The following is a 16,399-nucleotide window of genomic DNA, read 5'->3' on the forward strand; positions in this document are numbered from 1 at the left end:
CAAATAATCAAGAATTATGGAAGGGTCAGTGAAATAATAAAAGACAAATGTTTAGAGCTTTATACAAATGAAAGTTGGCTGAGAGAATCTGTAAAGTAGGAGACAAAATACCTTGTGGTGTTACAACCCTATATGTGCTCAACGCATCCCCTGCTTCGGTTGAGTTGGTCTTTTATGTTTCTAGCAGCTTGCCATCGTCCTCGCTTTTCCATGTTTGCATGGGTCGGACAGAATTCATGGAGCAGATTCTTTATAGCCAGATCCCCTTACTGTCACCAAATCTCACCTGCTTTCAAGCAAGGTAATACTTCCCCATACCCATGCTAGTCCCATGTCAAAAGCACTGGTGCCGTTGTCACATAAATAGCACTGGTAAAATGTAAAGTGCACCCAGTACAATCTTTGAAGTGTCTGGCATTAGGAAGGGCATCCAGCCATAGAAACCCTGCCAAACCAGACAAATGGAGCCAGGTGCTACCCTCCAGCTTGTCAGCTCTGGTCAAACTGTCCAAACCATGCCAGCATGAAAAACAGATGGTAAATGATGATGATGACCAGACCTCTGTTTCCACAGATGGTCACTATCCTGTGATGTTAATAGAAATTAATTGCTTTCATGTATTAACTAAATTTTAAATTGAATTGTGAACACTCTAATAACAAATGATCATTTGTTTTGTTTTGTGTTTTTCATATTTCTGTTAGAATATTTTCCCTTTGTTTTAATTAACTTTTAAAATAATTAAGCTGTTGTTCAGAACATAAATTATCATGTAATTTTGATGAGAGGGAGCTTAATTTAGATTTTTTAAAACAAGTTTGTATTACAAAACCAGAGTCTGTCACAGATGGGACAAAGAGTGGTTTTTTTTCTGTCCGGAAGATGTTACAAAAACAATCTGTTGTTTTTCCAACTGTTTCACTCTTCTATGGTATTTAGACCACTTAAGGGTCGTGAGCTGGCAGAATCGTTAGCACACGGGGCGAAATGCTTAGCAGTATTTCGTCTGTCGTTACGTTCTGAGTTCAAATTCCGCCGAGGTCGACTTTGCCTTTCATCCTTTCGGGGTCGATTAGATAAAGTACCAGTTACGCACTGGGGTCAATATAATCGACTTAATCCGTTTGTCTGTCCTTGTTTGTCCCTTCTGTGTTTAGCCCCTTGTGGGTAGTAATGAAATAAATATTCAGACTGGTGTTTCCTTGTTTCAGAGTCTGGAGATGTGTATGTCTGGGGAAGTAACAGTGAAGGTCAGCTTGGATTTGGTGACCTTACAGAATCCTATGTGCCAACCCGATTGCTAGCAGAAGAAACCATCAAGTCTGTGGCTGTAGGATATTATCACACAGCATTATTGACCGGTTCGTATCTGATTTTATATTTATTGTTTTATATCTTTCAGTCGTTACACTGTGACCATGCTGGGGCACTGACCTGAAGAATTTTGAGTTGAATGAATCAATCCCTTGTCCAGAGTCTGATGATGCAGCTGCATTATTTTCTCGCCTCTGACATTTGTCTTCAAGAGAGGCACTGCAAGGGATCTCCAAGAAGGAAACAGCATCACCGATGGTATGGTGCCAAGTAGCATGGTCAACTGTTAGAGTGGAACACTCACGATAATCAATGTCACAAATGCTAAGGGACTGCTTCAAGCAGTCCTTGAAACACTTCTTTGGTGCCCTCCTGTTGTGGTAGTCAGTGGTTAGCTCACCATACATGATGATCTTAGGTAGGCGGTGGTCTTTCATCCTGTCAACATGTCCTGTCCAGTGTAGTCATGTTTCAAATAAAATGGCTTCCAGGCTGGTGACTTTTGCTCCCTTGAGGGCCTCAGTGTTGGTGATGTAGTTGCTCCAGTAGATGTTAAGGATGATACGAAGACGTCGTTGGTGAAAACGTTCAAGGAGCCTGAGATGACAGTGGTAGGGGGCCCCGGACTCAGAGCCATGCAGGAGCATCATCAGGACTCAGAGCCCTGTAGACTCTGACTTTTCTGCTGATCTTAAAATGCTTATTATTGCACACATGCTTGCACAGTCTGCCAAATGCCTTGTTTGCCTGTCTGTTGTCGATTTCTTTGTTGATATTCACATCTGATGAAATGGTATATCCAAGATAAGTGAACTGCTGTACCGACTTCAGTTCTGTTTCGGCAAGGATAATGTGGGGCATCCTGTACTCTTCCTGGGGAGCTGGTTGGTCTTCAGTCTTTTTCAAGCTTACTTCCAGCCCAAAGACCTGGGCAGCCTCTGCAAAGCAGGATGTGGTGTGCTGCAGGGCTCTTTCTGTGTGTGCAACAAGTGCAGCACCATCTGCAGAGAGGAGGTCCTGGATGATTTGCTGTTGTGTCTTGGTGTGGGCCAGTAAGCGCCGGAGGTTGAAGAGACTGCCGTTCAGATAATAACTGATGTAGATGCCATCTTCAGCATCGAGGTCTGCAGTGGCCTGCCTGAGAATCATGCTAAAAAAGATGCTGAAGAGAGTCGGTGCTAGGACACAGCCCTGCTTCATGCCTTTGTTGATGGGGAATTGCTCTGATATAATGAAATACCACATACCTACAAATCATTAGTATTGATTTGACTGGTGAGTCTCTGTGCTCAAGGAGATCCATCTGTCTTGGCAAAAATGAGCTCCTAATTAAGAAATCATTAATTAATGTATTTTCGTTTTAACTTATTTCAGAAAATGGCTCTGTCTATGTTTTTGGTGAAACAGAAGGTGGGAAACTTGGTCTTGGAGATGAAATCAAGAAATGTCGCACACCAGTTAGACTGGTGTCTTTTGACGCAACTGTTCAGTCAATTTCTTGTGGAAGTTCTTATACAGCACTAATTACCAGTAAGTATTTAATTATCAGTATTTTAATTAACTACATTTTGCCCCTGTTAGTGTTGGTGAAAACATTGTTATGGTGTTATATAAAAAGCCCCGGTGCTGGTGCCACATACAAAGCCCCCAGTACATTCTGTGGAGTGGTTGGCATTAGGAAGGGCATCCAGCTGCAGAAACCCTCCTGTTAAATCAGCCAGCCCATGTCAGCAGGGAAAATGGAGGTTAATGATAATGACGATAATGATGATGATGACATTAGTGAGGTCCCCAAGTAACTCATAAAACAAGACCCCTCAACCGAATGGGAAGAGGATTTCACTCTTGATGCAGGGTTAAAAGTTGAAAGAAAAGGGCCAGAATAGAACAAGTTTTTTGCTGTAGAGGAGTTAAATGACTGGTTACCTTATAGAAGGGTTTGGGTGGTGAGTGAGTGAGAGTGTGGGCTTATTTGTGTGAAATAAATAAAAAGGCAGAAATATCAACCGTCATTTGAACTTCTGATCTATGAGCTGGTAATCTAGTACTGTGTACTGTAGTGTCAACCAGTGACCTGGTATTTAGGGCCTCCAAGACTGGTGGTGATAGGGTTATCCACAGACCAGATATGTGACCTGGATGGAATTGCCTAAAAATGCCAAATGGCTTGATACTAAACTGCACCACCGCCCAGTAACAGGAATCCCTCCTCTGGCAGGCTTCCATTCAGTTTCCGTCTGTTAATTTCCAATGACAAATCTTTGATTGACTCAAGGCTAAAAAGCTTTTGGCCAAGGTGCAGCACACTGAGATTGAACTCAAAACTATGCTGTGGCAGGGCCAACCTCTTAACCACACATCCATGCCTGGTCACACATTTGTTCCATGTCCAAAGATGGTTTACCAGGAGCCTGACCAACAAACTTGACCAGTCAACAACTCAAAATGTTTTTGTCTGTTGTAGGAAAATAAAAGAAAAATAATTCCAACTCTGAAAATTCTTGAAATGTCTGCAAATATTTGTGTCTTCCACAGAACAAAATGAACTCTACACATTTGGAACTGGTTCCAATGGAGAACTTGGTCATGGAACCAGCCAACAGATGTTATCAACCCCAAAGAAAGTCTGTTTACCATTTCAGGTGAAAGCAGTTTCCTGTGGTGCAAATCATACAGCGATAATAACAGGTAAAGCATTTGTTCAGCCTCTGCCCTTCACTGGGATCTTTATTGGTTGAGTGGAGTTTTTACATCCTTTCAGGGTCAATGAAATAAAGTTTCAGTCAAATGCTGGGGTTTATAATGCCCCTCCCCTCAAAATTTCAGGATTTGTTCAAATGATTATGATTATTGTATTTATCTCAATTGTAAACAGGTAAATTTGTATCCCAGCATGCATTAGCTGCAACTAAAATGGTTGGCATAAGATAAGGACATCAAAAAATCTTGTCCAACCCATGACAGCATAGAAAGTTGACAATTGTTATTACTTTTATTTTTATTATTATTATTATTATTATTATTATTATTATTATTATAGACGTCAAACAGTATCCAATATCGTGAGGTTGTTGATTGAAGATATTATGTCTACCAGGCGGGGGTTGCACTGTTTGTCAAGTCACAACAAGGACCTCAGACAGACACTACTTTATGCAATATGCATGCAATTACAAGCAATGCCAATTTTTTGCAATATTCCTAGAATGTAGGGTATTTCTAAGGTTTTCAGATGTTTTTTTTTTTCAGATTGGGTGGTATTGAACTCTGTGCTCCAATGACAAAAGGGACAAACTTTCTGTTCAACTCTTGTAGCTGCCACATCTTAGTGATTTCAATTCTAAGCTCTCCATAATTATCAAACTTTTCTCTTTCTTTCATGATGATATGTTGATCTCCTGGCTCTGCCACGTCAATTATTAGGCCCTCTTGTTTGTCCCTCCTAAAGGTTACCTTATCCGGCCTTTGGTGCTCTAACACTTTGTCTGTCTGGAAGTCAAACTCCCGCACATTTGAGTGTGAGGTGTAACCAGCCAACTTATGAATACCCCTCATTCATTGGACAATAAACTTTGCTTGCAAAGACCTTTTGAGGCAAGTGAAATCAAAATCAAAATTGCTGACGTGGCTGATGACAGTACTGCCTGATTGGCACATGTGCCAGTGGAACATTAAAAGCACATCTGAGTGTGATTATTGCCAGGGCCGCAGATTGGCTCCTGTGCTGGTGGCACGTAAAAAGCACCATTTGAGCATGCTCATTGCCTTACTGGCACATGTGCCAGTGGCATGTGAAAAACATTTGAGTATGGTCATTGCCAGTGCCGCCTTACTGGCCCTCATGTTGGTGGCACGTAAAAGACATCCACTACACTCTTGGGAATGGTTGGCATTAGGAAGGGCATCCAGCTGTAGAAACCTTGCCAGATCAGATTGGAGCCTGGTGCTTCCTTCTGTCTCGCCAGTCCTCAGTTAAACCATCCAACCCATGCCAGCATGGAAAGCGGACATTAAACAATGATGATGATGATGATGATTATTTTAACTCAGGGTCTTGTTGGAGCTCCTGGAATCTTATATGAATGGCAGATTTGCTACTTGCAGCTTAAAGTACCATTCTATCTGTTCTTTGCAACTATCTGATGCTTCCCTGATGATTCTGGCTGTGACCAAGAGGCAAAGATTACAAAAAAAATTTTGGTAACAGTTCTACTGGGCTCTCTATTGCCATTTTCTTTATATTCCTCTCGATATCTTTTGAAATTGTTCCCAAGGCCCCAACAATAATTGTCACTGCCTTTGTTGTTGTCATTGTTCCATGTGTATGTGGGTATTTTGAAAACACCTCACGACAACACTTTTTCTGACTTCCCTGATGACTTCAGTAATTGCAGTATTTGTTGTTGTAATATTATTTGTTGTTGCTTTAGCTGTTGTTCTTGCAGTTGTAGCTGCTGCTGTTGCTGTTGAGCGAAGTGGTCTTCATCCCTTTAGTGGGAGAAGTCCACAACGTGGTCCTTTGCTATTCGTAAGACCCGCAGAAGAGAAAGCAAGTCAACCCCTGACACCGAGAGCATCGACGGATGGATGAATGCGCATCCAGGCTCAGCGGTTGCGTATGAAGTCGGGGACAAGAAACAGGAAGAAAGAGTGAGAGAAAGTTGTGGTGAAAGAGTACAGCAGGGTTCGCCACCACCCCCTGCCGGAGCCTCGTGGTGCTTTAGGTGTTTTCGCTCAATAAGCACTCACAACGCCCGGTCTGGGAATTGAAATCGCGATCCTCCAACCACGCGTCCGCTGCCCTAATCATTGGACCATTGCGCCTCCACTGTAGCTGCTGTTATTCTTGTTGCAACTCGACCAAACTGGCCAACAAATTTTCCATAATTTTACGATTTTTTTTTCATGAAATTTGCACAACTCCTCTCCAAGTTTCTATTATCTCCACAGGAATTGGTTTATCCTCGTCACCACTGTTATAATCCTTATTATGTTGGATTATCATAACACCTACTTCGGTACACAGTATACTTAGTAAAACCAGTAAAGACATGACTATCTCTGACCACCTTCTGTGTACTCTGGTACTTCTCTTTACTTATAGTGCCTAGATTATTCCATTCGTCACGTGGCAGGGATCTACCATTATTACTAATTCCCAACAACACAGTATCTGGTTAGTGTTCATACAGCTTTTCTGCTGCTTTCAATCCACACACTTGGCTAACATTCTAATGCACTCTTTGATGCTTGTTAGCCAACATATGGCATTCACACAAGAGATGGTTAATATTTTCATTACTTTTCCCCACAGATTCTGCATTTACTGTCTGGCTGAGTTTTATTAATCTTTGTCTTTCAATATCCCAGACTAAAATGTCTTATGATATTAGTGGCATCTCTTTAGAATCTAAGATCAAATCCTACCAGGTTTGTAATTCCTCTGAGAGGAATCTATAAAGTATGTGCCAGTAACATATTGAGGGTCTTTTAATCACCTGCTCCCTTTCTTTATAGATCTGGGGAGGCAGGGAGCTTGTACCAAATGCCATAAACCTTTCGCATTGCACTTAATAGCATTGTTGTTATTTCTTCTTTTAGAAGATGGTTATCTTTATACATTTGGAGATAGTCGCCATGGCAAGTTGGCCCAGGGAGAAGACTCTTACTCCAACCTGTTTGAACCGTGTCTCGTTGATCAATTTGAATCTTATGCAATTGATAAAGTAAGTTTTTATTTTTCATGATACTTTTTTTACAGATTTTCACTTTTTTAGTCCCAAACCTTCAGAGACCACACCAAGTGTTATGTGACACAATCCGTTCTAAAATTTAGAATTAATGTATAGACTTCCCATTATTATAAAAAACAATTGACAACTTCCACTTCACATGCTTAAGGAGAATATTTGACATCAAGTGGCTGCAAAGAGTTCAAATTCATACAGTTGAGATGGCAACTAGTGTCAACAAGATCATCATCATCATCATCATCATCATTTAACGTCCGCTTTCCATGCTGGCATGGGTTGAATGGTTTGACTGAGGACTGGCAAGCCAGAAGGCTGCACCAGGCTCCAATCTGATCTGGCAGAGTTTCTACAGCTGGATGCCCTTCCTAATGCCAACCACTCTGAGCGTGTAGTGGATGCTTTTACTTGCCACTGGCATGAGGGCCAGTCAGGCAGTTCTGGCAACAACTACGCTCAAAAGGTGGTTTTTACGTGCTACCTGCATGGGAGCCAGTCCGGTGGCCTGGCAACAATCATGTTTGAATGTTATTTTTCATGTTCCACTGGCACACGTGTCAGTACGGTGACGCTGGCATTGATCACGCTCAAATGGTGCTTTTCACGTGTCACCAGCACAGGAGCCAGTTAGTGGCTCTGGCAACGATCACACTCGGATGGAACTTTTAATGTTCCACTGGTATGAGTGCCAATCAGGCAGTACTCTCATATCTAGGCCATTTCGTTTTGCTTTCATTTGTTGTCGGAATCCCCTTCTGCTGGGTTCACTCTTGATCCAGCATTCAATTACAGTTTGGTTTGTGTCCCTATTTCACCTTCTTCTCTGCCTCTGGTTTTGTGTATAAGCAGTCTCTGGATGATGACCAGGCCTGCGCTGCTCAATCACAGGGCTCCTTCCAGGTGAAAGGCTTTCACCTTTGGTTCCAGCCTCATTAACACTGTTATTTGATACTTTTGTATTAGACATGTTCACTCAACAATGAGGTTTGTGTTTTAAGGTTAGCCACCAACTGGTATTTTTATCAAGACCAGTTCTAGTAAGATTGTCAATCAAAACTGCAGAGCTTATTATTATTGTTGTTATTATTATTATTATTATTATTATTATCATCATTATCATTATGTTGTAGGGAATTAGTAATAATGGTATGCCTTTCCCAAGTGACAAATGGATGGTATGAGTCAGTCACTATAAATAGGAGAACACAAGACAGTATGTAGTAGGTAGTCAGAGATAGTCGTGTTGTTACTGGTATTACTAAGTACACCGAGCTGGGCATTATAACACTCCAGCATTTTAAGGATATTACAACAGTGGTGAGGAGGATTTAAACAACACATGAGGAATTAATAAACTCAACAGGGATTTAAACAACTCACGAGTATTTTTGACAACTCATAAGAAATTAATAAACTCACAAAAGTTTTTGTTGTGTGAATTTTGCAGGTAAAAATCGTAAAATTATTGAAAATTTGTTGTCCAGTTTAGTTGAGTTGCAACAATAGCAACTGAAAGTAAGACAACAACAGCAGCTACAACTGCAAGAACAACAGCAGCAAATAATATTACAACAACAAATGCTGCAATTACTAAAGTCATCAGGAAAGTGAGAAAAAGTGTTCTGGACAGACTGTGTTGCGAACTCCATAACAGAGTCCAAATATGACCTGACGAAGGAGTTAGGTTTGAATCATACAACAGAAGATCTGAGCAAATGTTTGAGAGAGAATGTAAAGATTGGGACAACAAGATGAGAAATGAACTTAATCTTGAGAGAACTGGTAGCAACAGAACAAGAAAACCTTCTGACATAAACTTTAATGACACAATAGGGATATTGTGTAAAACTGTCAGTGATAAAAAGCTCATTGTTCAACACACAATGGAAGTGTTTGAACATAGAGAAAAACAATGATGAGGAAAACATCATAGAGAGAAAACAGGGAATGTGAGAAGTTTAAGTTGGACAGATTAATGCCACTTATGTTCAAGTGCCTGATTTTTACGCAGGGGCTCACGGCCTGAAAGTGGGGCAGAAGCTAGAAGTTATTTATTTCTTTGTTTGTTAAGTTAGTGTTTGGAACACAACAGAAAAGTTATTGTGTAAAATTCTGATGGCAGAATTTAATTGAATTTAAACAGATGGATGATGAGAGCTGTGTGAAGAAATGCCACTCCCAAACTGTTGAAGGAATCCGGGGTAGAGGTAGACCCAGGAAGACATGGATGAGGTGGTCTAACATGACCTTTGTGCGTTGGGCCTCACAGAGACAATGACGAAAGACTGAGACCTCTGGAGATATGCTGTGACTTTGAAGACCCGACAAATGAAGTGAGTTTATGGCTTGCAGGACGGCCTGCTGTGCTAACCTTGGATCGTAGAGTGACCCGCTATTTTTGAGGAGACCTGTTGAGTCAAGTACGTCAACACCAACATCAAAATGAAAATCAAATGGAAATTATAGTTAAGATACCCATACCGGTGGCACGTAAAAACACCTTCCAAACATGGCCAATGTCAGTGCCACCTGACTGGCGTCCGTGTTGGTGACACGTAAAAGCACCAACCGATCGTGGCCATTTGCCAGCCTCCTCTGGCCCCTGTGCTAGTGGCACATAAAAAACACCCACTACACTCATGGAGTGGTTGGCGTTAGGAAGGGCATCCAGCTGTAGAAACTCTGCCAGATCAGATTGGAGCCTGGCACAACCTCCTGGCTTCCCAGACCCCGGTCGAACCATCCAACCCATGCTAGCATGGAAAGCGGATGTTAAACGATGATGATGATGATGTTTGACATTTTATCATAATTGAATGGAAACTAAAAGAATCACTGTCACCAATTCCTTAAATGTAATATTTTCATTCTCTTTTACTGTTTCTCTCTCCTTCATGTGGAATCAAGTAGAAAATCTTGAGAAAATTGTTTTATTTTGTAATTTTCAAATTTCAAACCAGAAAATAATCCTGCCTTGACTAACAACTTGAATTATTAAATTTATTATTTCTGCCTTTGTGCCTCAGGTTGTTTGTGGTGGCTGTCACACGATGGTCATGGCACATCAGAAACCTTCCCTTAATACTTCACATCCAGAAAATACTAACAGTTCGGCCAAAACCTTTAAAGTCCTACCGCCAGCCATATTGAGTTGTTCAACTGATTTCTCTGGAACTCTCTCTGCAAGAGACCGGCGTCGACAAACTACAGTAAGAGCAACATTTTCTTTTTGGTTTTTCCTCTATTTTCTCAGCCATTTTACCTGTCTTTGGGAGACATTTTGCTTTGTTGATAACAAACATTGAACGGATTTTATGGATTTTAGATTTTTGGGATGTTATTGGAACATATTTTACAACTAAGTGTTTCCAGTGGTTAAGTACTCACCCTTAATGGAAGGGTTCAAAGCCATTAGCAGCTCAATAGACTGAGGCAAACATCATCATCTTTATTTTCCATCACTGCCAGATAAGACTGGAGCCTGGCACAACCTCCTGGCTTGCTAGATCCCCGGTCGAACCGTCCAACCCATGCTAGCATGGAGAACAGATGTTAAACGATGATGATGATGATGATGATGATGTTCATACTGACCTGGGTTGGACATTTTGACAGGACCTTCTGGGTCCAAGGACTGCATCATACTTGAGGGTCTGTTTTGGCAGGGTTTCTATGGCTGGATGTCCTTCCTAACACCAACCACTTTACAGTGTACTAGGGGACTTTATTCATGGCACCAGCACTAGTTGGATCATCAAGCAACTCACAAGGTTTACAGAACGAAGGGGCAGGACTTAGGTGGGGGTGGCTTTCTGCCAGGTGTAGAGAGGCTGAAGTAGGAACGAGAGACTGGAACAGGTGTGTTGCTGTAGAGGAGACAGGTGGGTAATCAAGCAGGAAAGGGGGGGGAGATGAGGTGCCGGGGCATAGTCTCAAGGTACAAGAAGGTGAAAACAGGAGAGAATCAAGGATGGGTGGGGGTGGGGTTTGCAAGAGGGACTGACAGACAGTAGAGATGAGGAGAAAAGTGAATGGAGAACATGGATGGAAGTGAGGGTGATGGTGAGTCTCAGGTTGTGTGTGTGGGGGGGATGCAAGGAAAATATGAGTGGGGTAGGGAAGAGGAGGAAGTGATGAGGGGAAGAATGCATTAAATGATGGAGAGTGGAGAGCAACAGTATAAGGAAATTAGAAATAGGGAGATGAAGTGTTGGTGGGAGGGAAGATGCAGTGATAGGGGTCATCAGTCAGAGGAAGAGGGATGGATAGTGAGTTATAAAAAGGGGTTTGATAGCAGATACGAGAGGGTATTGAGGGGAAAAGGGGGTTCAGGGGAGTTATAGTGGTAAGGGGAGTGGTTTCAAGAAGAGGGATTACGTCATGTAAAAGGGGGAAGGAATAGGGGCAGTTCTGCTCTCACACAATTAGAACAGCAGAGAAATAGTGCCGTAGTGAGAGGGATGAGGAAGAGGAGGTTGCTAAGAAGATGAGTAACTGGGAAGGTTTGATAGGTACACATTGGATGTGCAGCACACACACACACACACACACTGATAATATGCTGTTAGGTCCTCCTTTTTGCTGAGATGGAAGGGTCTTTTTGAATACCGTGAATCACCATCCCTCTTGGTATTTTGTCGTCCTTTTGGTTTCGCTCAACAACCTGAGGTTGGACTTTACTGCTTTGTCCCACGTCTTCCTGGGTTTCCCTCTTCCCCATCATCCATCATCCGCTTAAGGGATCAGCACTTCTTTATGCAGCTGTCCCCATCCATCCGCAACACGTGACCAAACCAGTGCAGTCTCCTCTCTTGCACGGTGCACCTCATTCCTCCTGTGCCTATTTTCTTTCTCAACACATTTGCTGCACTTTGTCATACATGCTGCACATTTGTCACTGCACATCCTGCAGCAAAGAAATGCTGGCTTCGTTTCTTTCTAGTCTTTGCCTCTCCTCTTCATTCACAACCATTTAACAATTGTTTGCATACAAGCATCATGCAGTCTGTCTCTCACTCTGAGACAAACAAAGGTGGTCACTGTCTGAACTTTTTTCATCTCTGTTCTTATTCTAATTACTATGTTTTCAAAGCACCCTCTGCCACTGTTAAATTGGTTACCTAGGTAACAGAAATGATCTACTACCCCTTAGCATTTGAGGGAATCTATTTCTTGTACATTTTTAGTGTTTTTCCTTTCCCTGTACATCTGCTACACACACAAGGACTGCTTTCTCTGTTAACTTACCTGTGATTCCACTGTGTCTTTTAGGGAACCACAGCTTGCACCAGGTACGCCTTACAGAATTCCTACCAACACCTTTCCTACATACTGAATGGGTCCAGTTTCCTGAAGGGATTAGTGGTTTATCTGTTTTCTTGCTAATTAGGACTTTGGTCTTTGCTCAGTTAACTTTAAGACCCTTTGATTCCACCAGAGCTGGTGCCACATAAAAAGCTCTGGTGCTGGTGCCACATAGAAACCCCTGGTGCTGATACCACTTAAAAAGCACCCAGTACACTTTTTACAGTTGTTGGCATTAGGAAGGGCATCCAATTGTAGAAACCATACCAGAACAAACAATTGGACCCTGGTGCAGCTCTCTGGCTTGCCAACTCCTGTCAAACTGTCCAACCCATGCCAGCATAGAAAATGGATGTTAAATGATGATGACTTTGGATTAAATAGTGATCAGAGGATGAAGACAGACAGACAGGCAGACGTGTGTGTGTGTGTGTTTCATAAAATGATAGTCCTGTGTGAGTGTAATTGTGTTTTATCAGAAGGTGGTCGTACCATTTGTGGTGCCTGTGTTTCCTTGGCAATGAAATAATTTCCAAGTTAAAACCTCATTCAAGAAATGCCACTTGTGATGGATCAAGAAGTCACGAATGTTATTTAACGACTTTATTGTATGACACTATCAACATTTAACAATCTCATGCAAATGATGATGGTGATGATGATGATTCTATTGTGTCTGGGGAGAGTCATTTTCTCATAAAGTAACACACTCACCAGTAAAATTTCCACTTTTTTCTTATTTTTATTCTAAAATTTTTGTTGCGTCTGGCAACCCTTTTCAATAGTTTTGACTTGAAAATATTGAAAAGGATGCAAGACGCAACGAAAATTTTAGGAAAATAAAAATAAGAAAAAAGTAGAAATGTTACCGGTGAGTGTGTTAAATCATAAGGCACCAAAAGAGAATGACTCTCCCCAGACACAACAGAATATGCTTCAACACACAAACTCATATAAAGAATCTTGCAAACCAAATCCCAAAATGAAATATGATGATTCAAGTTCTTTTGAAATACACAAATAGTATTACCGTATGCAAACGTGAGTGGTTAAAAATTCTTGAGAGTATTTTTTCTTAAATGTCATTAACATGTTTGATAACCGATCAGAACACTGGTGCATCTTATACTAATGAGGCCAGATAAACTGAAACATGTTCATAGTTATCTTGCTTATCAGTAAACAAAGATTACACTTTCCTTTAAACATATCAATTAACTTTAAAGAAAATTAGCTTCTACCCTCCCATCGGCCATGTTCGGATGGCGCTTTTTACGTGCCACTGGCACAGGGATCACAACTACAATTTCCATTTGATATTTATTTTGATGTTGATGTACTTGACTCAATAGGTCTCCTCAAGCACTCTCTTCAACGAAATATAAATTTTGCTTGTGATGACAGCAGAATCACCAAGGATAGGTATTGTGTGTGTGTGAGACATCTTGTCAAAGGGGTTTTGATGCTGACTTAATTTACCTCAGCAGTTTCACTGTTTCTCTCATCCTCTCTTCCCCTCACTCTCTCACTTTGTGTGTCGGCCTATTTCTCTGTATCTGCCTGCAGAGACAGCAAGTGTTTGAGTCAATTGTGTTCAATTAATGAATTGTAATGTCTCTCTTTCTCTCTCTCTCTTTTCTCCTCCCCTCTCCCCACTGTCACTGTTTGCTGCTTCTTCCTTGCTTTCTCTCTTTCTCTGCTTCTGTGTGTGTGTGTGTGTGAGCCTGTTTCTCTGTATGTCTTTATGTGACATAGAGGGCAACTGGGAATTCCTGAGGGACAGCTTGCTGAGTGCCACAGACCAAATCTGTGGCTGGTGCAAAGACCTAGGGTAACATAATGGTGGAATGATGCAGGAGACAGAGCCATTAGAGCTAAGAAACAGGCCTGGAAGAATGTGTGTGTGTGTGTGGGGGGGGGGTAGCGGGTAACTGTATCAGATTGCCAGAAGGGAAACTAGGAGACAAATATATCTAACCAAGGGAGAAACAGACAAGAAGAAGTTTATCTATGTTCAGTGATGTGAGGACCAAAGAACTGAAGTATTTCGATTGCAAGACATTGTGTGAGAGAAAATTGTGATGTCATAAGAGAGAAATGTGTCCACATGGATGATGGTGCACTTGCATTTAATGATTCTGCAAAGAAAGAGACTTGGAGATGCCATTATGAAAGACTGCTGAATGTGGAGAATGAATGGGAGGAGGAGAATCTGACCCAGTGCGGGGACTGGTTACCTGAATTGACAGTTCCATAGTAGATAAAGCAATTAAGGATATGAAGATAGGAAAAGCCCCCGGCCCATCAATGGTGACTGAGATGCTTAAAATATCTGGCAGTGTGGGTTATAGTCTAGTCACCTGTATTGTAAATCAGGTGGTTCATGAAGGAGCCATATCCAATGACTAGTGCAGCAGCATCATAGTCAACTGCTATAAGGGAAAAGGTGATGCCTTAGACAGAAATAATTACAGAGGTATCAAATTGTTAGATCAGGTGATGAAAGTTATAGAGAGAGTCATAGCCCAACTAATTAGGGAGAGAGTTAGTCTAGATGAGATGCAGTTTGGTTTTGTGCCCAGGTGAAAGCACCACTGATGCTATATTTCTGGTAAGGCAGCTGTAGGAGAAATACATAGCCGAAGATAAACCTCTGTACTTGGCCCTTGTTGACTTGGAGAAAGCTTTTGACAGAGTCCCCCAATCCCTTATCTGGTGGTCAATGCAGAAACTAGGGATAGATGAGTGGTTGGTGAGAGCCATATAAGCCTTGTACAGAGTTGCTACCAGTAAGGTGAGGGTAGGCAATAAGTGCTGCGAAGAATTCAAGATAGAAGTAGAGGTTCACCAAGGATCAGTGCAAACCCCACCACTTGTTCATCATAGTCCTCCAGGCAATAACAGGGGAATTCAAGCTGCCCCTGGGAGCTCCTCTATGCTGATGACCTTGCTCTTATAAATGAATCACTACCAAAACTAGAGAAGTTCCAGGTATGGAAGCAAGGTCTAGACTCAAAGGGCCTGAGCATTAACCTAGCTAAAACCAAAGTCGTAGTAAATAGGAAGGCAGACAGATCACAAATCTTTTCAGGTAGATGGCTCTGTTCAATCTGTAGAAAAGGTGTTGGCAGAAACTCCATAAGATGCACCAAATGTAAGCTTTGGACACATAAAAGGTGCAGCAATATCAGTGGAAGGTTAACACGGAAACCAGCTTTTGTATGTGGAAGGTGCACAGGTACATTAAATACTGAAAATGTGCAGAAAATAGCCTCCTTCAACTGCTAGTGGGGCAAGCTAGAGGTAGTAGATAGCTTCTGTTATCTAGGTAACCAAGTTAGTAGTAGAGGTTGATGCTCCGAGAGCATAGCTGTGAGAATAAGATTAGGTTGGGCAAAGTTCAGAGAGCTCTTAACTCTGCTGGCAACAAAGGGCCTCTCTCTCAGAGTGAAAGGCAGATTTTATGATGCCTGTGTGTGAACAGCCATGCTACATGGCAGTGAAACATGGGCTGTGACAGCTGAGTACATGCATAGGCTTGAAAGAAATGGAGCCAGTATGCTTTGCTGGATGTGCAATGTCAGTGTGCGTGTACGAGAGTGTAAGCATCTTGAGAGAAAAGTTGGGAATCAGAAGTGGTTTGCAAGAGATGACTGTGCTAGTATGGTGAAGTGATGCATATGGGTGAGGACAGCTGTGTAAAGAAGAGCCGATCTCTAACTTTGGAGGGAACCTGTGGCAGAGGTAGACCCAGCAAGACATAGGATGAGGTGGTGAAGTATGATCTTTGAACTCTGAGCCTCACAGAGACAATGACTGGTGACCGAGACCTTTGGCTGTGCTTCAGAGGCCCCGTCAAGTCAAGTGAAATCATAGTCATGGTAACTAGCACCCATGCTGGTGGTACTTAAAGAACAGAGGAAAAGTGGCTGAGTTCCTTCCGCCTCACAGAGGCAATGACTGAGACCTTTGGCATTATGTCGGGCTTGAGAAGAAGAAGAAGACTCATCAAGCCAAGCAAAATTGCAGT

General features: G+C 41.9%; 1 protein-coding gene across 5 annotated transcripts in view; it reads left to right on the forward strand.

Annotated features, from left to right (window-relative positions):
* The window catches only part of LOC115227454 (X-linked retinitis pigmentosa GTPase regulator), a 45,197-nt gene that overhangs the window by 10,856 nt on the left and 17,942 nt on the right, over positions 1-16,399 (forward strand). For all 5 annotated transcript variants that reach the window (XM_036500700.1, XM_036500699.1, XM_029798285.2 and 2 more), the window contains exons 6-10: positions 1,213-1,362; positions 2,690-2,845; positions 3,851-4,003; positions 6,917-7,041; positions 10,092-10,274. In XM_036500700.1, coding sequence (XP_036356593.1) covers positions 1,213-1,362; positions 2,690-2,845; positions 3,851-4,003; positions 6,917-7,041; positions 10,092-10,274 — 767 coding nt within the window. The remainder of the gene's footprint in view (positions 1-1,212; positions 1,363-2,689; positions 2,846-3,850; positions 4,004-6,916; positions 7,042-10,091; positions 10,275-16,399) is intronic.

This window comes from Octopus sinensis, linkage group LG2 (assembly GCF_006345805.1).
Source record: "Octopus sinensis linkage group LG2, ASM634580v1, whole genome shotgun sequence".
Taxonomy (NCBI): domain Eukaryota; kingdom Metazoa; phylum Mollusca; class Cephalopoda; order Octopoda; family Octopodidae; genus Octopus; species Octopus sinensis.